Here is a 22241-nt window from a genome sequence, read left to right as displayed (position 1 = left end):
TAGCGCCCCTCGCTGGCAGCAGTGGTAGGTTGTTCTCCTCCTTGGACCTGATTCCAGGGTGGGCTGCCAGAGGCTTTGCCAGCAAGTTAAGTAAAGGCTGGAGCGCAAGTCCGCACAGCACTGTCCTGGCTCCTCCAAACGGGCCAGAGTGGCCTGGTTCTGGTAGGACTCAAGCTCTGGGGTTACAGTAGACCAGTGGTTCTCAAACTTTTTGGCCCACGGCCTACCCTGACCTTTCCGTGGACCACCAGCCAACCCCATCCCCGTGGAGGTGGGGATCTGGGAGGCAGATAGCAGCTGGCTGGGGGTGCAAGGTCTGGCTGGAAGGTAGAGTAAAGGAGCAGGCTGAGGGTGGGGTGTCTGGGAGGGAGATAGGGTGCAAGAGCAGGGTGTTGGGCGGGGGTTTGGGTGGGAGTGAGGGGGCAGGAGTGAGGTGGGGATTGGGGTCTGGGCACAAGAGGGATGGGGACCACTTACCTGGTTCCCGCTGCCCCCAGGCACCGCCCCCTTGCTCCCATTGGCTGTGATTCTGACCCATGGGAGCAGTGGAGAAAGCCTCCAGGTGAGCGGTTTTCTGTGGGAGAAGGGGGAGCCGCAGTTCTCCAACCTCGTGGGGTGAGGGGAGGAGAATGAGGCTGGAGCGCCAGCGCAGGCTCCCCGCTGCAAGGGGGAGGGGAAGCCCCGAGCCCACAGCCCATCTGCAAGTCGATCCTGGACCATTTGTGGTCCACAGACCACGCTTTGAGAACCACTGTCGTTAAGCATCAAGGTCTGGCCTGGAGCTGTGGCCCTGACCGTAGGCAGAGAGCTGCTAGCAGATGGGGTTCTACGGAAGTTCTAGGAGCCAAGGAAACAGTCTCTTGGGCTCTCCTCCTTGTACAAGGACACCAGGCAGCCTGGCACCCCGGGCCCCGCAGCGTGGTCGGAGAGGAGTCATTCCTGGTCACAGCGCCCGCTAGCTCAGCATTCCTTCCCCAGCCCAACCTCCCCGCACTCTCGCCTCCTTCTGGGGCTCAATTTCTGGAGCGAAACGCTGAGCCTGCTTTGCTCTTGGGCAGGTGTAATACGAGAAAACGGGGCAGGCTTAGCCGGGCATGATGCCGGGCCCCAGAGGGATGGATTCCTGGCTGGGCGTCCTCTGCGTGACATCCGCCTGCTCTCCCGCCCACTGGATGCAGGGTGGGAGGAAGCGACTTGCCTCGGAGAACCTGCACTGGGCTTTAGATGCTGCAGGTCCCACGTAAATCAGCTGGAGATCTGCTGAGAGCTGGAGGAACTAAACAAACCAGAGCCACTGCGGGGAGGGAGCCACACTGAGCAATGCTCCCAGAGGGGGAGGAATGGAAAAGCCATGCAAAACAATGCCCACCTTGGGTTAGCTTCATCAGGCTCCCACTGGCTCGGCCCACGTTGCATGCGTGACCCCCGGCTGGGACCAGCTTGGCACTGCACTGGGACAGGCACCTCCTGTCTCTTGGCAGCTCTGCTAGGATATGGCCCATTTGGCTGAGCAGGTGCAGCTGTCACCCACTGAGCACATGGGACATGCCTCCTACGGGTGCAGAAAGCACAGGTCTGGCCCCAGAGTGGGTGCTGGGCTGTCTAGAGCACTGAATGGCATCAGCAGCACCACAGTAGAGCCCTTTCCCCGCCGATCTCAAAGGGCGGGAACGTCGGCCCATTTCACGAGAGGGGAAACTGAGGCACAGAGCGGGCCTTGTCCAAGGTCAGCACCGGGAAAAGATCCCTGTTCCACACCTCACCCCAAGGCCTCACTGCCTCTTCGTGCACAGTGGTTTCTATTTCAGACTGGTTTCTCAGCAAATCCTGCACATGCCATGTCCCCACTGCCAGCGTCCCCTCTCCCCCTGCTTCCCTTGCGTTTCTATAGGTCCAGACCAGCACTGCAAAAACCCTCAACCGGGACATTTTATTTATTGCTAAAGCAGCGAAAACTGACTCGCCTGAACGGCATGCTGGCTTGCTCTCACGACCTTCCCTACTGTGGTCCCCGTGCCCAGCTGGCTCTCTCAGCCAGATCCCGAAATGCTCTGCTCTGCCCAGCTGGTCCCCAGACAACGTCCCTCTACAAAGAGCTTTGGCAAAACGGCTCTTTCAAGCTCTGACTGGGGCACCTCACTGAGTATGTAGCATTAGCTGTGGTCTAGGGAGATGCACGGACGTGGCTGTCAGTACCACAGCAGAGAGCAATGCCCAAGGTCAACGGGCAGGTCAGTGGCAGAGTTGGGAGTCTGGCTCCCATCCCCCTGCTTTCGCTAGGCACTCAGCACACCCCACTCAGCGCTGGGAAGAGAACCCAGGAGTCCTGGTTTTTAACTAGGGATCGGAGCCTCCATCAACTCTCCGCCCAGCTTTTGTGCTTCCGCAGTAAAAACAAGCAAACAAACAAAACCAAAAATATATATATGTAAAAAAAAAAAATCAACCCTGAACATTTTGTTTGTTCGTTCTTTTTCCTCAAATCAGCTCCGGCATTTGTAAGCCGAGCTGACGAGAGCAAAAGGACATGTCTGCAGCTAAGCACTGTCCTTAGCCGACCTTCTCCTGCTCCGGAGTCTGTCTCGGGAACAGTGCAGCTGTGTTTCAGAGGGCTCCTTGAGCTGAGCAATTTAATTTCCGGCTGTCATTGCCTTTGGGGACCCCCTCTCTTTCAAAGCCGGATGCATTTTTTTGTTGTTTTCTCTTTCTCTGGCAGGGTGCTTGTTTCTAAGCATCCCAAGAAGAAAAATGGCCAGGAAGAGGCATGGAGCCGCAGAGGATTCACATGGCCAGTAGGGGTCAGTATTGCTACAGTGGAGTGCTGTTTTAAAGGCACAACCCCCAAAGGCGCTATCTCCCCAAATAAATCGGATCGTATTCCACCTTAATTTTTCAACCCCAACTAATTCTGAAGCTTGGCAGGGTCACGGAGGGCAGTCTCCAAACTAACAGCACTGCTGAGTCTGTTGCCTTTCTTCTGCATTCAGAAAGAGACTAATTTTTCATAGGCCTGGTGGAAAGCTGCATACGTAATGCTGTGTGTGTGTGCGCGTCTACAGCTCTCAGGAGAAAGGGAAATTATAGCAGGGCTTATTTTTCACATTCAAATTACTTTCCAGGTGTTAGCTAATTACTGCTCTCAGTTCCCGACCCGTGCCACAGGTAGGTGATAATTGGTTCTAAGTTGCTGCACAAGAAGCTTTTGCAAACGTTGGCATTATACTTCTTACCCAGGCAATGTTTTGTTATTATTTGTATTACTGTTGCACCGCAGATGCCAGACCTGGGTCAGGATTTTATTGCACTGGGGGTCGTACAAACCTGCCCCCCCAGAATTTACAAATCCCAGCTTTTCGAAGCACCGATATTTTCTGATGCACATAATTTGCAACCACAAAACTGTGAGCAAGGGTCTGATTTGTATGGGGGAGGGGAGAACATTTTGGGGGATTTTTCAAAGGCACCCCTAGACTGAGGAGCCAAATGTCTATTTCCGACAGTGGCTTAGACACTTCAGGAAATGAGCTTAAAGGAAAATGACACTAGATTATCAAGTACCCTCCAATCGCTTGCTTGTATGTATCTGAAAATGGTTTGAAGTGACGTGAACAGGAGTCGTACCTGTGGGTACGAGCTAGCTATACCAACTCCACGATTTACAAAGCACTCTAATTTACCCCATCATTAAAACATTACTAAGTATCTCTCACAACTTCCCTGCAAGGTTTGCATAGCTCTATTCCACCAGCTTATAGCTGAGCTGCAGGGGTAAGTGACTTGCTTGGGGTCACACTGCTAGTCAGTGGCAGAATCAAGAACAGAGCCACTGGTTCTTGATAAAGTAATGCCATAGGGCCCGCCTTGCAAGCTCTGGGTACATGGCAGGCCCGGCCGTGGCTAGTGGCTGAGTCCCTTACCCGTGTTATGAGCCTCCAGCTGGGACACGGAGTTCACCGTCACTTTGCAGGTGGGGCAGTAGAGGTGCTGCTTGCTTTTCTTCCCTTCCTTTTCACCGTCAGGGGTTGACCCGATGTTTGATTCGGTGGCCGGCATCTCAGTGCCCGGCACTGCCAAAGAGGCCAGGCTGGCGGCATCGGAAGGGCCCTCGGACAGCTCCGAGACAGGCGGGGAGACCAGGGCTGGGAGGCTGGCGGACAGCTCGGCCGAGGACTCCTCCGAGGGGGGGGTTAGCATGAGGCTGCTACACTCAGCGTCCGGCCCCTTCAGCCGCAGGAGGCCGTTGGCATGACCTAGCGAAAGAGAATCGACAGAAGGGAAAGTTCCTCACTTTGCAAAGAGAATTCCCAGCTTCCCCAGAGTGACAAGGCCTTGAAATCCACCCCCTGCCCCATTGTATCACTCCGATCCTGCCTCACAGAGCCCGGTTCCCCCAGGGACCTTTCCCATTAGCCCTTTTTATCTGCAGCTCATCCGTATGGCCTGTGGCATAAGAGCCGTGATTAGCTCCGATGCCTCCTTGGCTCTGGGGAAAGACACTTGTTCTCTCGGCCTCTTCCCTCCGACAAGAAAGGAAGAGCCCTAGCGGGACAACTCAGCTGTTATCTGGCACGCTGAGTTCAAGCAGGAGAGGCGAACGCTTCCTTTGCTCCAGCAGTTATCTTGGGTTCAAAAAGCCGCCCTGAGAATCATATCAAAGGGAGCGAAGGCAGGGAGGGAGGGCCCTTCCTCCCTGTGCTGTGTGCTGCAATACAAAAGTACAAGGGGGCCCTTGCCGGCTTCTCTGCAAACGAGTGAAATCAGTGCCTTCCGCAGAGCATAATTAATTTCTCCTGGGTGTAGGGGAAAGCAGCCAAGTGATTGCCAGAGGGATGCGGGGAGGTCAGAGCTTTGCCTGCGCCGCCTCCTGTTGGGGAGAGAGACGCTCTTGCGTTTCCACGAGCTCCGTGTAAGCGTGTCTCGCCCGCCAACAGAAGCTGGGCTGATAAAGCTATTCCCTCAGCCGCCTTGTCTCGCTGCTACCCTGGGACTCCCACGGCTACAAAAACGCCGCCTACGGCAAGCGACTGTCCCGGCAGCTGGGTCTCTGCATAAGAGCCCTAGGAATGAACATTTGCCATGGAACAATTTGCATGTCGCTGAGTTCAATTCGTACTTTGTATCTTCTCAGGGAACAGCACCTCCCTGTCCTGGGCGCTGTACAAACACAGAACAAAAAGACGGCCCCTTTCCTGAGAGAGGGAGTTCTCCCGGGGTGATTTGCCAGGGTTCTGCTAATTGCAGAAGCAAATATGTACTCTTACAACCTCCCCTCTTGTTGTTTGTTTGCGGAAGCTGCTGGGGGCCCTACCTGAGCTTGGGTGGCACTGTGCTACGTACAGCCCCGTTACCTGCTGACGGTATCTGATGAGGTTCATCAATGACAAGTGCAGAGTCCTGCACTTAGGATGGAAGAATCCCAAGCATTGTTACAGGCTGGGGACCAGCTGGCTAAGCAGCGGTTCTGCAGAAAAGGACCTGGGGGTTACAGTGGCTGAGAAGCTGGATAAGAGTTAACAGGGTGCCCTTGTCGCAAAGAAGACTAATGGCTTATTGGGTTGCATTAGGAGGAGCATTGCCAGCAGATCTAGGGAAGTGATTATTCCCCTTTATTCGGCACTGGCGAGGCCACATCTGGAGTATTCTGTCCAATTCTGAGAGCCCCATTACAGAAAAGATGTGGACGCATTGAAGGAAGTCCAGTGGAGGGCATCAAAAATGATGAGGGAGCTGGAGCACACGACTTATGAGGAAAAGCTCAGGAGCTGGGTTTATTTAGTCTACAGAGTAGAAGAGCGAGGGAGGGTTTGAGAGCAGCGTTCAACTCCCTGAAGGGGGGTTCCAAAGAGGCTGGAGAGAGGCTGTTCTCAGTGGTGGCAGATGGCAGAATGAGGAGCAATGGGCTCAAGTTGCAGTGGGGAAGGTCTGGGTTGGGTATTAGGAAAAACTCTTTCCCTAGGAGGGTGGGGAAGCACTGGGATGGGTTCCCTAGGGAGGGGGTGGAATCTCCATCCCTAGAGGTTTGACAAAGCTCTGGCTGGGAGGATTTAGTTGGGGTCGGTCCTGATGACCTGCTGATGTCTCTTCCAGCCCCAGGAATCTATGAAGGGCAGGCCTGCTGTGAAGCGTTTACAGTCCCAGCCTGAGACTCAGGACAGGACTTACACAGGACTGAGTCCCGCTGACACCAATGGGATTTAAGCTCATTTAACCATGTTCTTCACGGAGCTTCGTCGTCTCAGGGCCCATGCTGAGATAGTGACGAAGGCAGCAGTGTTCAGACAAGGCACCTGTGGCCCAGAGCAACTCCCCTGGCATCACACAGGAGCCAGGAACGGAACCCTTGTCCCCAGAGTCCAAACCAGAGCCTTCCTCGCAAACCCAGCCTCTGTCTCCCACAGACGCCTCGCTGCCTTGTGCTCCCGGCACCTTCCGGCTTCCCACCCGGCACTTTCTCCACATAGACTCTCGTGCATTCACTGTCTCTTCTTTCACTGCTGGACTGCACTGGGCCCAGCGGGGCCCGATCCTGAGCTGGGTGTTACCATGGACACCACCACTGAGGTGGGCCCCTGGGCACCACCTTGCAGGGCCGCTTCCGCTGCTCCAATTTAATGACCCGAAAGCGTTCAACCCGCTGGTGCCAGGAGGAGAGAAAGTGCCGCTTGCTCTGGCCCCTTTGCAGCTGGGTGGGGGGGCTCCCAACCTGGAGTGTATCACGTTACTAATCACCACCCTCTTCGGCCTGATAGTCAAGAGATGCCAGACACAAGGCCAGGGTAAATCACTGGCACCGGTCCAGGGCTTCATCAGGCTGTTGGCCACGTGGCAGCCGTGTCTGTAGGACGGAGCCTCACTGAAGACGGCCGGGGAATGAACAGTAGCGTCGTCAGTTGTCAGACCCCTCCTTTTAAACACTGCTTTGGGCCTATTCCCCTTTGCCTGCTCGTTGGCCTCACTTCCTCTCAGCCCTCGGGCTAAGACCGAGGGAAGGACAAGTGAGACGTGTCACACACCCGCCAGTGCTCTGCAGCTGGCCTTTGGCAGGGGGAGGGTGGAAGGATCGAGTAGGCTGGGTCTCAAACGGGGGGGGCGTGAAGAAATTCCAGGGGGGGTGTGAGGCGAACCAGCCCTCCCACCAACCCTCCCCCCCCCAAGTTTAGCTGTTATTTTTTTTTTTTTTGGCCTTGGTCAGTTTTTTTTTTTTTTTGCTGCTGGGGGGGTGGGGGTGGCGTGAGGGTTTCTCAAAAATCAAAAAGGGGGCGTGATGCCGAACAGTTTGGGAACCACTGGTAGGGCTTTGCCTCCGCCACCTGCTGCAGTAGAGGCCGAGGGACATGGGTGGCAGGTGTAAGAGGCAGGGGAAGGCATTGCCTTTCCAAACTGCCAGGTGTGGCCCCACCCACACTCCCCTCAACGTGGCTCCTGGGCTGTCCCTGGAGTTCAGCCACGCTGAGGTTGGGGCCGTGTGCTGTCCCCCCTCTCTATGCTCCAGGGGCCACACGCCTTCCCGTGCTCCGAGGCTGGGGAGGCTCACCGGGTTGGGGGGAGGGGTGGAGACCTGCCCCTGTGGGGGTGATCCTTGTCTCCTGAAGGGGGCAGGGTCTCCGGTGGAAGAGGCAGGGCAGGGGGGTTGCCTCCCCCCGCCCTAGGCTCACCCACTGCCCAGACTGGCCCCGGGTGGGGTGATAATTAACGCCGGGAGTGGGGAGGGGCGACTCTACACTGCAGCATGGACAGACGGACAGACACCCGCCAGGTTTGACCGAGTTAGTGCACTGAAAAGCGCGGTGTGGCCGCAGCCGCTGGGGCCGGCTGCCTGCACACGGCCCTGGAGCCTTGGACAGGCTGGTACTCGGTGGCTAGCGTGTGCCGCGGTGGCATCCCCGCGTCGTTTAGCAGGCTAGCTCAGTCCCAGGCAGCAGCATTCCTCGGGCTACCTGAGCTCGCCTCCCGCGGCACAGTAGATGGCCCCACAGAGAAGTCCCCAGGGGCAGGCTGGGGCACAGACACCCACACGCAGGGGTCACCAAACCGCCAGGCCGCACTAAGGACATTTAAACCAGGGACCGAGCTGTGGGGAGACCTGCAGCCTGTTCCCAAGGCCCCTGGCCTCCTGCCTGCGTGTGACGCCATCGGTGGCCAGGCAGGTGCTGTTTCTGACCCGCGCCAGCATGATGCGACTGCCTCTTTGGAGAGCAGTGCGGCTCCTGATCTAGCACGAGGAAGCGTCTCATTAGTCTCGGGGGACTTGCTACTGCCGGGGACAGCACCGATTCTGCCTCCTCCCACTCCCTACGAGCAATGGTTTGGTCCTTGCCGACGGCTGAGAGCCAAGGGGCAGGAAACACCATCAGCCCATTTTCCTTGCCCGTGTGCAGGCCAGGGAGGGCGGCTAGGGCCATACCTGTCCCGTGGGGATCCCCGCTCACATCCAGGGTGGCAGGGAAGTCAGCAAGTATGTCCCGGCTGGTAGCCACCGCCGCTGGCTTCTGTTTGTTCTTCACAGCTTCTATGGCTTTGAGTCGCCGGGCGTGTTTGTGGCCTTTGTAATGTGCCTCCGCCTGGTTCTAGAGGAGGGAACGGGAGAGGTCAAGTCAGAGCCCATGCAAGGTGGCATGCAACAGTGCAAGGAGGGACAGACAGACAGACAGACGGGGCTGGAGAGGAGGGGGATGAAGGAATGGAAAGACCCTTCTGAGACCCGATCCCTTGTTCTTCTGCAGCGGAGGAGCCTTACGTGTTTTGCAAACCTCTCGAAAGAGTCATTTTCTCTCTCTGAGGTGGGTGGACTCTGGTTTGCAGATGGGGGATCAGGAGGGGAAGCCAAGAGTCCTGCTTAGACCCACCAGACCTGTTGCATTCATTTAGCTGGGGCCCAAAGAGTCGAGATGCTCACGACTCTGACACTGCTGAACGCTAGAGGGTTTTAAACAGCAGTCAGGGTTTCGTAGCTGCACACCACAGCCTGGCTGGCACCGGGGCAAACGCACCATTGAAAATCTGTGTATCCTGCATATTACAGGCTGTTACATTTCCCCTGGCTCTCCCGGTATTGAACGCGGGAACTGGGCTCTTGCTAACGCCCTCCTTCCCTTCAAGAAGGGCACCAGGCTGGATCTGCAGACCCCAGAAAGGGGGAACCCGCCACCGCCCCGGGGAGCTTGCTCCAGTGGCCAGACGCCCACCTCATTACAAAATGGTGCCTCATCCCTAACTGTATTTATCTGGCTTCAGCATCCAGCTGATGGGACCCATCTGCCCAGGGGTGGCAGGTGAAGGCAAGCCCCAGCCCCAGCCCCGCCCCTTCTGCTCAAGGACCCGCCCCTGGAGCAAAGCCCCACCCACCCCAGCCTGATCCTTCCTGGCCACCTAGAGGGCCGGGGTGGCAGTGCTGTGGCTCCAGCCCCCACCCAGGCACACCAGGGGGGGAGGGGGCGGTGCTCCTGGATGGGCCATTAACCCTCCGCTGGCTCCGGTGCTGGCCATAACATTCTTTACCTGGCCTGGCCTCAGCTTCTGCGCCAACCCTCCCGCCCCGGCCAAACTCCCCGGAGGGGTCAGCTGGTCAGCGCAGCCCAGAGGCAAGTGCACTTCATGGCGCCCCCCCTCCCCCCAGAGCTTTGGGTTTCTGAACCAACTGGGGCATAACCCTGAAACCCAAAGCAAGCCCCATGGGACGTAAAATCCTGTTTAATTGGGATATTGTTCAACGGGTTAACTGATTAAAGGGCAGGTAAGCGGGGGGGGGGGGGGGGGGGCACTCCAGACGGGTTCTTGAGCCCAGCAGGGAAAGGCAGACCAGACCCAGCCTGGCTGGAGCCTCCCCCCCCCAGCCACCGTCTGTGGCAGACCCTCCCCCCCTACATGGGTGGAGCAGCTCCGGGGAGCTGCTCCAGCCCCCATCAGTTACTGGTGAAACCTTTACATCCCTAGTTCTATGGAGCCCCGTGAAAGGCGTCTGCCGAGAGGATGGGGCCACACACAGCGCGGCCTAGGCCCTACGTTCACAGCTCTGTCGCCGGCCGGCTGCATGAGCCTTCTCCATCTCTGCTGCTGCTGCCCCTCCCACCCGTCTGTCTGTCTGGTTGATTTACTCCCTGAGCTCCGTGGGCCAGGACTCGCCAGGTGGCACCGTGATACCAATCAGCGAATCAACGACACCAGACAACTCAGCCCTGCCAAGCCTGACCCACACGGAGCCCCAGGGCCCCGCCAGCTGCCTGAGACGGACACCGGCGTGACTGCCACCACGGGGGGGAAGGGGTCTGTGACATCCTTGGGTGAGGACCAGCATCTGCTGCCAGAAGGACTCAGAATCGTTTAACTTCCCCAGCGCCTGGGACCCCTCCACCAAGGTGATTTTTTTAGCGAGGGGGTGAAGGGGGGGGGGAGAAGATTTGCAAAGCTCTGGTTTCAGCCTTTCATTGAACTGCTTTGCATGCAAATCGATCCATGGCGAGGTATCGTTTTGCTTCCCCGTTGCCGCATTGCAAGGCTGTGATAAGGGCCCTTGCCTGATTAAATGCGCCCCGTCACTTTCAAAAGAAGCTTTCAGGCAAAATGTCTGACTTCAGAAACGCACAATGAATTGCCCGCTGTTCGGGACACACAGGCGTGGGGAGGACACATCTCCCATTGTAACCTCCCCGGCCTCTCGCATGCGATTTCCATTCACCGTCTCCTTTCTCCCGGCGAACGCTGAAGAATGAAGTGCACCGCAGCAGCGAGTGTGCCTGTGCGGCACTGATAAAAACCCCACACAAAAGAAAACACTCCCCAACATTTGTGTACTTCGCAGTTGGGGACAAGGTGCCATTGTCACCCCAAACAACCGCAATGCCTGGAAACTCAATGCAAAATGAATTGAGACTCTGTCACAGAGCTGGGCAGATTCATTTGCATGGCAATTTGGGAGGTCATTTGAGGCTGCTGGCGCTTGCTCAGAAGAATCAGACCCTCCGACCCCTCTCTGTAAGGAGATGAGGGTCTCAGAGTTCAGAAGCGATGGTGAAGCCACATCTGGAGTATTGTGCCCAGTTCTGGGCCACCCACTACAAAAAGGATGTGGATGCATTGGAGAGGGTCCAGTGGAGAGCAACCAGAATGATTAGGGGGCTGGAGCATATGACCTGCGAGGAGAGACTGAGGGAGTTGGGTCTGTTTAGTCTGCAGAAGAGAAGAGTGAGGGGGGATTTGAGAGCAGCCTTCAACTTCCTGAAGGGAGGTTCCAAAGAGGATGGAGAGAGGCTCTTCTCAGTAGTGACAGATGGCAGAACAAGGAGCAGTGGTCTCAAGTTGTGGCAGGAGAGGTCCAGGTTGGATATTAGGAAAAACTATTTCACTAGGGCTACGTCTAGACTGGCATGATTTTCCACAAATGCTTTTAATGGAAAAGTTTTAACGGAAAAGCATTTTTTAAGGAAAAGCATCCGTGTCAATCTAGACGCGCTTTTGCGCAAAAAAAGCCCCGATCGCCATTTTAGCCATCGGGGCTTTTTTTGCGCAAAACAATACTGTGCTGTCTACAGTGGCCCTCTTGTGCAAATGATTTGCGCAAGAGGGCTTTTGCCCGAACGGGAGCAGCATAGTATTTCCTCAAGAAGCACTGATTTCTTACAGTAGGAAGGCAGTGTTCTTGCGGAAATTCAAGTGGCCAGTGTAGACAGCTGGCAAGTTTTTCTGCAAAAGCAGTTGATTTTGCGGAAAAACTTGCCAGTCTAGACACAGCCTAGGAGGGTGGTGAAGCACTGGAATGGGTTCCCTAGGGAAGTAGTGGAGTCTCCACCCCTAGAGATTTTTAAGTCTCGGCTTGACAAAGCCCTGGCTGGGTTGATTTAGTTGGGATTGGTCCTGCCTAGAGCAGGGGGCTGGACTTGATGACCTCCTGAGGTCTCTTCCAGCTCTATGGTTCTATGATTCTATGATGGCAGGAAACGGGGAGGAAAACCCACCCAGACTCACGTCAGGGGGTGCGTCACACTCAGTAGCAAACATTACCAAGCCCCCTCAGGGAAGGGAATTGGGACAGGGCAGAGGTGGCATTTAAACGAGGGCACCCAAAGCCACTGCCATTTTATGCAGAAATTGAACGAGTGTCGTGACGTAAGCTGGTGGGTGATTTTACTTCATAAAATCACAGAATCCTAGAACCGGAAGGGACCTCGAGAGGTCATCAAGTCCAGTCCCCTGCCCTCACCGCAGGGCCAAACACTGTCTAGCTCATCCCTGACAGGTGTCTATCCAACTTGGTCTTCAATATCTCCAGTGATGGAGATTCCACAACCTCCCTAGGCCAGTGGTCTCCAACCTTTTTACACCCAAGATCACTTTTTAAATCTCAGAACAGGCGAAGATCTACCGCCCCGCCCCTTCCTTGAAGCCCCGCCCCTTCCTTGAAGCCCCGCCCTCTCTATTCTCCTCCTGTCCATCACTTGCTATCCCCAGCCCTTACTTAAACACTCTGATAAACAGTTTATTTTTAAATTATGCGATACATACAATTAAAATCACGTGTTTATAGTTATGAAATAAATGGTCTGTTTTTTATTCATGCTATTTAAATCTAAAATGAAGCATTTATAATTATACATTTTGTGGGGACAGAGTTCTGTGGCTGGGGTCAGGGGAGAGGGAACAGGGTGCTGGGAGGGCAGAGGACAGGGTTCTGCAGCTGGGGACAGAGTGCCAGTGGGGACAGGTTTCTGCAGCTGGGGACAGGGGAGTGGGGACAGAGTTCGGGGAGTGGGGACAGGAATGGGGACTGAGTTCTGTGGCTGGGGCCAGGGGAGTGGGGCCAGGGGAGTGGGGACAGCATTCTGTAGTTGAGGACAGGGAAGTGGGGACAGGGGAGTGGGGACAGCATTCTGTGGCTGGGGAGTGGGGGCTGGGGAGTGGGGTGCCAGTGGAGGCAGAGAGTCTCCTGCATCTCCCTCCTCCCAGGATTCTCCCCCCCCCCCAGGGAAACCAGCGCGTGCCTGCCCCGCGGCCGACCCCCCCCCCCCGTGCAGGGAAGCCCCGCGCACGCACGCCTGCCTAGGAGGCTGACCCCCCCATGCAGGGAAGCCCCGCGCGCGCTTGTCCCGGTGCCAACCCCCCCCCCCACGCCAGGAAGCCCCGCACACACGCCTGCCCCGGGGACAACCCCCCGCGCGTGCCGGGAAACCCTCTGCATGCCTCCCACGGGGCTAACTCACCCCTCCTGTGCGGTGCAGGGAGCTAATGCTCCCTCCTGCAGTACACCCAGCTGGCAGAGCAGCTAACGCCCTTCTGGAATCGCTGGAAGTGGCGCTAAGCTGCAGGACTTCTGAAGCCGACACTACCTCCGTTTTCTCTTGAGGTAAGTAGTGGGACTTCTGGGGGGTGAGAGGGAAATGGGGGCGGGGCGGACAGGACGCCTCGCGAGTGACTGGTCGAGGCCTCGCGATCGACCAGTAGCTCGCGATCGACCTGTTGGTGACCACAGCCTTAGGCAATTTATTCCAGTGCTTAACCACCTGACAGGCAGGAAGTTTTTCCTAACGTCCAACCTAAACTCCTTTGCTGCAATTTAAGCTCATTGCTTCTTATCCTATCCTCAGAGGTCAAGGAGAATATTTTTTCTCCTGCCTCCTTGTAAAACACCCTTTTAGGTACAGGTTAGACCTCCTGATTCAGCATCCTTGGGACCTGACTGGTCCTGGATGAAGGATTTTTCTGGACCAGGGGAGGTCATTTCTGGCCTCCCTGCTACCAATGCCCACCCTCATAGCCCTGACCTCGCTGCCGACCTCAGCTGGCTCCCCTTCTACTGCCACCACCCCCCACTTGCTGGCCCCACTGGGAAGCTCTGTTGGGCCACATGCTGAGCTACCTGCCTCCCCAGGCTCCAAGTCGCCAGCCCTCCACCAGGACTGTCTGGTCCTGGACCATCCGTGGTACAGCCGGACCAGAGTCCCAGAGAAATGCCACTTGTACTTGAAAGTTGCTATCATGTCCCCGGTTGCTTTCGAAGGACGAAGGCAAGGCCAACAGATGAGACTCTGTTCTGAGCCATTTGCCAGCTGGGTTGGTGGCTGCGGGCGGGGAAAGCCACCAACCAGCCGATTTCTCTGCCTCGGGACCCTCTGCAGCATAGGGCACGGACGCGCGGAAGGACTGGCATTTCCTGAGGAGTCTCCTGTTGTCACACCGGCCCGGCCGTGTTGCATTTCAAGCTGCCTAAATCCTTTTGGGGTCTATGCTGCTGCCTTTACTCACACCGACTAGGCCAGAGGTTTTCAAACTAGGGGTCACACCCCATAGGGTTGCCAGATGGTTGAAACAAAAATACCGACCCCCCCCCCCCCCCCAAAAAAAAAAAACCGGGAAAAATTTCTGTTGAAGGGGAAAAAAAAGAAGGGGAGACCAAAGTTGTTGAGCAAGGACTCCAAGGACTTATTAAGCCAAAAAAAAAAAAAAAATTAAAATAAAACGGCATTAAAACAGCATTACTTCCCCTAGGTCTTTTGGCCGGCAGCCATTTTGTGCTGGCAGCCTTGGGGAACCAGGTAAGAATGGGGGCTGGGGTCAGGGCGTTAGGGATGTTGGGGGCCAGAGGAGGGGGAGGGGGAAGCCAGGTGCTGAGTGTTTGTAGGGTTGCCAGGTGCCCGGCATTTTCGCCTCCTGGCCGGGGAAAAATTCAGAAAATACCCGACATTTTAGGTGTCTGGTATTCTCTGAATTTTTTTTACCGGACAGGAGCCAAAAATACCAGATTGTCTGGGTCAATACCGGACACCTGGCAACCCTAACCCAGGACTGGGTGGTGGAGTGTCAGGAGCTGGGTCTCGGTTGCTGCAGGGGGATCAGGTGACGAGTGCGGATGCTACGGCAGCTCCCTGCCTGTCCTAGCATGGCAGACTGCTCTGTGCCCCAGAAGTGGCCGGCAGCAGGCTCGCTTCCTAGGTGAGGGGGGAGAGAGCGCACAGGGCTCCTCGCACTGCCCCTGCCCCGAGCACTAGCTCTGCACTCCCATGGGCTGGTAACCTGCTGCCGGCTGCTTCTGGGGGGCGGCATGGAAAGGCCTTAGCACCCCTGCTGCACCGCTGCCTGGGAACTGCTCAAGGTAAACCCCTCCTGCCCCAGCCCCCCCAAAGCCAAAGCCCCCACACCCCAAAGCTCCCATCTTCAGCCCCACCCCGGAGCCCACACTCCAGTCAAATTCTATTGGGTCTCGGGCATCGACAATTTTCTTCAACTGGGACATGAGAAAAAAAAGATTGAAAACCGCTGGACTATGGGACTACGTGAGGAGGGCCGGGGGTCAGACTTGTGGCCTGTCTTCAGGAAGGGTGGTCTAGTGAACAGGGCACCACAGGGGTGATCCGCCAGGCTCTCCCAGCATGTGGGGATGAGGCGACAGAATTCTACTCTTCCTTCTAGAAGCAGCTGACACATAAGACACTAGTTGGAGAAGCCAGTGATTTCTGAGTGACAAAACGCCCCTTTCTGCAATTAACTCGCTCTCTCTGCCCTTCAACAATCACCCTGTCTCCCGGCACCACGAGGCGCAGCCCAACACTGGGGTCAGCACGCCCCCAAACAAACAAAAGGAAGTATTTCTTCATGCAGCACACGGTCAACCTGTGGAACTCCTTGCCAGAGGATGTTGTGAAGGCCAGGACTTTAACAGGGACGCCAGGATGGGTAGGAATGGCATCCCTAGCCTCCGTATGTCAGACTCCCAAAGTCCAAAGAGGCTGGCTGCTCTCTGTGGGCACAGGAGCCAGGTGGCCGCTCCTGGACCCACGTCAGGTGCTGGCCAGAGGCTCAATGCTCCAGCCACACCGGCAGGGAGATAACTAGGGTGACACCCAGCCTTTGCCACCGGCAAATCAGTATGTGCTTGGTGGGGCATTCAGCACGCACAAGATCTAAACACTTGCCTGTGGGAGGAGGCGGTGGTTCGGGCTGGCAGAGGGGATGCTAGGCTCCTCAGCACACAGCCTGCAATTAGAGTTTGACAGATGCTTTTCCAAATAAACAGAGCTTTGTTCGCAGCCCTGGGGAGATTAACCTGTCTTTGAAGGGCTTGTCTCCAGGGGAAGGGTAGAGTTACACTGCCATAGCTATGCCAGATTAACTCCCCTCAGGGGCTACTTTAGCTCCGAATAACATGTCTTTTCCTCAAGGTAGCTAAATCCTCTTCCCTAGTCACATAACTAAGCCGGACCAAGGCCCTTGCACTGGACTAAGAGCGCTCACACGGAAAATTCCCCTTTATTTGGCTCTGGGGAGGCCACATCTGGAGGATTGCATCCAGTCCTCGGCCCCCCATGACGGAAAGGACCATTGGAACCAAAATGATGAGGGGGCTGGAGCATATGACTTACGAGGAGAGGATGAGGGATTTGGGTTTATTTAGTCTGCAGAAGAGTGAGGGGGGATTTGGTAGCAGCCTTTGATTACCTGAAGGGGGGTTCCAGAGAGAGGCTGTTCTCAGGGGTGGCAGATGGCAGAATGAGGAGCAATGGGCTCAAGTTGCAGTGGGGGGGGGGTCTAGGTTGGATATTAAGAAAAACTCTTTCCCTACAAGGGGGGATGATGCACTGGAATGGGTTCCCCAGGGAGGTGGGGGAATTTCCATCCCTGAAAGTGTCAAGTCCTGGCTGGGATGATTTCACATGGAGATATATACCAAACTGATAGAGCTGGAAGGGACCTTGAGAGATCATGGAGTCCAGTCCCCTGCCCTCATGGCAGGACCAAGTACCATCCCTGACAGATTTGTCCCATATCCCTCAACAGCCCCCTCAGGAATTGAACTCACAACCCTGGGTTTAGCAGGCCAATGCTCAAGTCACTTCAGTTGGGATCAGTCCTGCTTTGGGCAGGGGGCTGGACTCGACGACCTCCTGTGGGCTCTTCCAACGCCAGGGTTCTATGAGTCGATGGATTAAGCCAGTACAACTCCAGTTCCTGCCTCTCCCTATCCCACCACAACCTCCCCTGTGGAGTTAGAATCCAGACCTCTCCAGCAGCCACATCCCACGGCTGTATCGGAGGAGGATACGGCTCTATCCTGCAGCCAAGAGCCGGGATCAGGAGCTTACCCTTCTGTCTAATGAGGGCCACACACAGCCCCCAGGATCTCACAGCCTTTAATGTCTACACATCTGTCAGGGATGGTGTAGACGGAGCTTGGTCCTGCCTTGAGGGCGGGGGGCTGGACTCGATGACCTCTCGAGGTCCCTTCCAGTCCTATTATTCTATGATTCTATTCTATGATTCTAATGTATCCTCAGCACCTGCCCTGTAGGGACCAACATCCCCACTGCACAGATGGGGGACACAGACCCAGGCTAGTCTCCACCAGAAGCGTGACATCGGTGCCGTCTGGTGAAGATGCGCCATGTTGAACCTCTCTGGGCCGGGACTCTCTGGGATGCTGCTGGACCAAGGAGCTCCATGGGCCTTGGCCGCTGGGAGTCAGGTGGTGGGAAGCGGGATTGGCGAGCTGGTGGCTGGGAGAAGAGCTGGGAGCCTGGCGCTGGGGCTGGCAATGGAGCCAGCCTGGGGGCCATGAGGCTGGGGCAGGACCATCAACACAGCCTGGCTGGAGCCAGTGGCCCAAGGGAGGGGAGCCAGAACGGTGGCCAGGCCAGCAGCAGAGCCAGCTGGGAGTGTGGAACCCAGAGGGAAGCCCAGCTGGGTCTGCTGATGGACCTGGGAGACCCCAGGCTCCACCTGCAGAAGGGCCAGAATTGACCTCCCCTCGTCCGGCAAACTCCTGAGGGTGCTGGACCAGGGAGGTCCAACTTGTAAAACCATCTCCGCAAGCAGCGGTAGCTTTGTTGGTGGGACAAGCTTTCCTGCCAGCACAGCAGTGTCAACGCCGGCGCTTCGGTCAGTGTAACTCAGGGTGTGTGTGTGGCATATTCACACCCCAAGAGCTACACCGACGCAAGTGGCGGCGGGTACAAGCCCCGAAGGGTGACAGGTTCAGGGCACGTCCACCGGGAAAGACACCAGCACCACAGTGAACCTCAGAGCCCAGGCCAATAACCGGGGCTCCTGCGGTGGGGCTAGCGTGGGCTTTCCGGCTTGGGCCAGCGATGCGGGAGGGTTTCAGAGCCTCCCTCTTGGAACCGTTCACAGCTGGTTTTAGCCCTGCAGCGTGAGTCTGAATTAGGTGACCTGGGCTGGGAGACGGCTGCGGGGATTTTTTAAAAGGTTTTCTCGCTGCACAACCAGACCCGGGGGCAGTTTGTAGCCGAGCTGGGCGCGGTAGCTCAAGCCGAGTGCCCTGGCTGGATTGCAAAGGAAAGTGGACACCCTGAGACGTGTGGAGACGCCAACTCCCCCCTTAACACCTGGGGGGAGGGTTTGACACTACAGACCTTGGGGGACACTTTACTGGCCACATTAACTCTTTAATGGCTGATCATTTCCAGAGCGAAACTCACAGGAGGCCGGGGGGAGGCAGGGGCCTGCTGCCGGAGAGGAAACGCAGAAGGAAGGACACAGCCGACATGTCGAGACAAGGAAGGGGCCGAAGGAGGAGAAACGAATGGCAGCAGCAGCGCGGGGACGCCCAACGCCAAGTGTCCAAAATCACGAGATAGATTGCGAGATCGGAAAATTACCATAAACGTCACGTTCTGATTCTTTGCCTTCTGGGTTCTGAGCAGCCTGGGGCGATAGAGACAAGCCGACATTTCCCCGGCATCCTTTGATTCCAGGAGGCAAAACGCCGCATGCTGCAAGACTCCCATAAATCTGCAAGGCTCGGCAACATGGTCTGAATGGGGCAAGGCTATTGACTCCCTCGGGGCCATGCTCTTCCCCATGACGCTGGGCTCGGCTCTGATCAACCCCCCGGTGGGCACACGGAGCCCGGCCAGGGCTAGAATGACAGGCTGGGATTCAGCCCTCTGTGCAGAAGGAGCATTGCAATCCTGCGCAGGAGCACAGAGGCTGGACCAGTCCAGCGCCGTGGTCCGTCACCGCTTCCCGGAAGGGGACAGAGCCGATCTGAGCTGGTCGCAGCCAGGAAGGCCGGAAGGGAGGATCCATAGGGCCTCCCGCATGGTCCAAGCCAGAGAACCTCACTTCTGTCTGGTGGGGAGCCACCCGACTTCTGCCTGGCTGCAACGCCCGACTGAGAATTTCCTAGTACGCTTCTAACCAGTTCCCCACCCCACAAGTGATTGCCCAGGTATTAGGGATGTGAAGGTTGAACAGTAACTGGGGCGGGGGGAGGAGGGAGCTGGAGCAGCTCCCCGTGTGCCCCAGGCAGGGAGCTGCTCCAGCCCCACGGGGGACTCACCGTGGACAGAGGCTGCTCTGCTCGTCCGGAGCAGCCCCTGTCTGCTGCGGGCCCGGGTGCCCCGCTCCAGCCAATCTTGAGCATCCCCTGCCTGCAGTTAGTCGCGCCATCCCAGCCCCCAGGCCTGCCCACCCTTTAACTGGCCACCTGGCTAAACAATATGTTTCACCGGTTAACCAATGAAATGGGATTTCACAGCCCTCCCAGGTGGTAGAAAAAGCTAACTCCCCGCCCCCCCAAAATCCCCCCCCCCCCCCACCAGGCCATCAGAGCTCTGCAGAGCCCAGGCAGCGGAGATTACGTTCAGCTCCGGAGGAGCAGACAGAGGCGGCACGGGCTGATAAAGCGGCTAACGGGGGCAAGCCAAGAGTGCAGGCAGCGGGAGCGGACCCGAGCGAAATGAAGAGCAGCGGAAAGACAAAGGAACCAACAGGGTGGGAAAGTGTGTGTGTGGAGGGAGAGGGGGGGCAGCCGCCAGTCTGCCTCATGGAGCCGCACGGGCCCGTGGGAGAGGAAGAGAGGGTGAAAGAACAGAGCTGGGCGAGGAGGGGCAGAGCAACTTGGAGGGCAGCAGAGAGGGGGCAGCCACATGCATCGGGGATGCCCGAGCCATGCTTGTCCCTTGGATGGCGGCGGTGGGAACGAGCCCTCTGGCAGCACTGAGTGTCAGAGAGGGTGCGGAGGAAAGGGAGAGAGGCCGGCTTTATGCCCTCCCATAATAATAAAGAATTAACCCCTTGCTTCAGCAAGTCTCCAAGCTCTTTACACAGGAGGTGGCACCGCTGCCTCCACTTTACAGATGGGGAAACTGAGGCACAGAGGGATGCAGAGATTTGCCCCAAATCACCCAGCAGGCCTGGGTCAGAGCTGGGAACAGAAACCAGGTCTCCCTTTGTTCAAACCAGCAGGCAACACTTCCTCCCATTAAAGCTAGGGAAGCCATTGAATTCTGCAGGGCTTTCCTGCTGCAGGGGTTGGCTGTGTTGAGACACACCTGAGGACTAGCCCAGGGTGGAAATGGGGGCATGACACAAATAGACAAAGGGATGGTTGGTGACCAACCCTATTTTGAGAGGAAGCCCTGGAGGAGACGGGTGAAACCGTCCAGTGGAGTATCTCCCTTGTGATGGGGGGCACTGAACCCACGCTACTGGGCAAATTCACCCTACTGTAAATGGGTGCGACTCCTCTGAAAGCATTTCCACCCAGCTAGGATCTGGCCCACAGTCTGTAATTGTATCATTACAGACCGTGTGCATGGGATTAAGCCATGTGCATGGGGATTAAAACATGTGCACGGGATTACACCATGTGCACGGGATTATGCTGCACGGGATTACACCATGTGCACGGGATTATGCCATGTGCACGGGATTACGCCATCTGCCCGGGGATTAAAACGTGCACGGGATTATGCCATGGTCATGAGATTAAGCCATGTGCACGGGATTAAGACAGGTGCACGGGATTACACCATGTGCACGGGATTATGCTGCACGGGATTACACCATGTGCACGGGATTACGCCATATGCACGAGGATTAAAACATGCCCGGGATTGAGCCATGGTCATGAGATTAAGCCATATGCACGGGATTAAGCAATCCAGAAATGCCCCCAGTTGGTGCACTGGGTAGCAGGGAGCTGGCCCAACCTGGAGTTAAGCACTGGAGTTCTAACAATGTTCCCAGCCTGCTAAAAGAAAGAACAAATCTAATCCAGGCCTGGTTCTCTCTTCATTATTTCCCCATTTTAGTACGGCTCTGCTGGACCTTGTCTGTACTAGCAAACCTGAACTGCTTTTATGACACCCATTGAAACCTCTGCTAGTCAAATCAGTGCAAACCTCTCCTGCCGGGGCACTTCAACCAGTTTCACTCTCGCTGGGGTGGGTCTGGCTTGTGCCAGGTGCACACAAAATCAACATAAGCCCGGGGAAAGCGGTTTCCATGGATTTACACAAGGCCGGGTTCTGCACCAACGTCACTAGAGCAGTTCGGGTGCATCGCAAGAACGCCTCCGTTTGCTGCTCCTCGGCGTGTCAAATCCGCCTCCATGCCCGAATGGGCTTCTGCTGCATTTTTCTAGTATGGACAAGGTCTTAGCCTTTCTGGGGCATTGGGACAGTTCTTTAGTCCAACTCCCTTAGAAAGACAAAGGAGGAATCCCTCGGGGCTTCCCTTTGTCCAGAGGGACCCCCCACTCCACGCTTTCTCTCTGGATGACCCTCCTCTCCTGGGTGCAAAGGAAGCAGAAACCTTCTGCACGGCCTGGACTGAGACCAGCCCTGCAACTATGGAGGCAGGAGAGCTGACTCCTACCTATCTAGATAGTTCGATGACCCACAGTGTGGTACCTGAGCACTCGCCGCCACTAATGGGTCCCCCACCAGCACCCTTGCGAGATCAGAGCGTATTATCTGAGACACAAGGTAGAGGAGGAGACTTGCCCAAGGTCACATGGAGATTCTGTGGCAGAGCCAAGAACTGCAGCCAAGTCTCCAAAGCCTTGGTCCAGCGACCTGCCCACTAAATCTCCCTCCCTGTAGCCCCCTTCACAGTGGGCATCTCAGGGGCAGGCCAAGAGAGGGCAAAGTTGCCACAGTCTGTAGCAGGCAGAGCTCCTGGCCTGGGACCACTACAGCTCCAGACAGCCCCCTCCTCGCCTGGACCCCACATGAGCTGATGGCAAAGGAAGCTCTGACCCATGCCCCAGTATGGCAAGGACTCTGTTCCTTCCACGTCTCAAGCCCAAGAGGGACCATCGGGCTAAGTCCCCCTCTCCCTCGGCACTGCCCGCCCTGCCCTGCCAGGCGCAGCTTACCGCGGAGTTGAAGCGGAGGTGGCAGATGTTGCAAGAGATGAACTGCTTCTTCTTGAGCGGGGAGGGGACGCCGAAGGTGTGATTGAACACGGCCTTCTGAACGGGATCCATCTGGAAGGGGAGGGAGGGCAGA

At 56.6% G+C, this 22241-nt stretch overlaps 1 protein-coding gene across 8 annotated transcripts in view; it reads right to left on the bottom strand.

Annotated features, from left to right (window-relative positions):
* LOC102463920 (zinc finger protein 385C) overlaps positions 1-22241 on the bottom strand; it is a 222628-nt gene that overhangs the window by 7657 nt on the left and 192730 nt on the right. For 7 of the 8 annotated variants that reach the window (XM_075911606.1, XM_006130935.4, XM_025188595.2 and 4 more), the window contains 3 exons: positions 22109-22219; positions 8405-8567; positions 3918-4250 (listed from right to left, as the gene is read on the bottom strand). In XM_075911606.1, the coding sequence (XP_075767721.1) occupies positions 3918-4250; positions 8405-8567; positions 22109-22219 (607 nt within the window). The remainder of the gene's footprint in view (positions 1-3917; positions 4251-8404; positions 8568-22108; positions 22220-22241) is intronic. The other variant, XM_075911608.1, reaches the window with a different exon arrangement.

The sequence above is a fragment of the Pelodiscus sinensis genome, chromosome 29 (genome assembly GCF_049634645.1).
Source record: "Pelodiscus sinensis isolate JC-2024 chromosome 29, ASM4963464v1, whole genome shotgun sequence".
NCBI classification, from domain to species: Eukaryota; Metazoa; Chordata; order Testudines; family Trionychidae; genus Pelodiscus; species Pelodiscus sinensis.
This window is presented reverse-complemented; position numbering and strand designations above follow the sequence as displayed.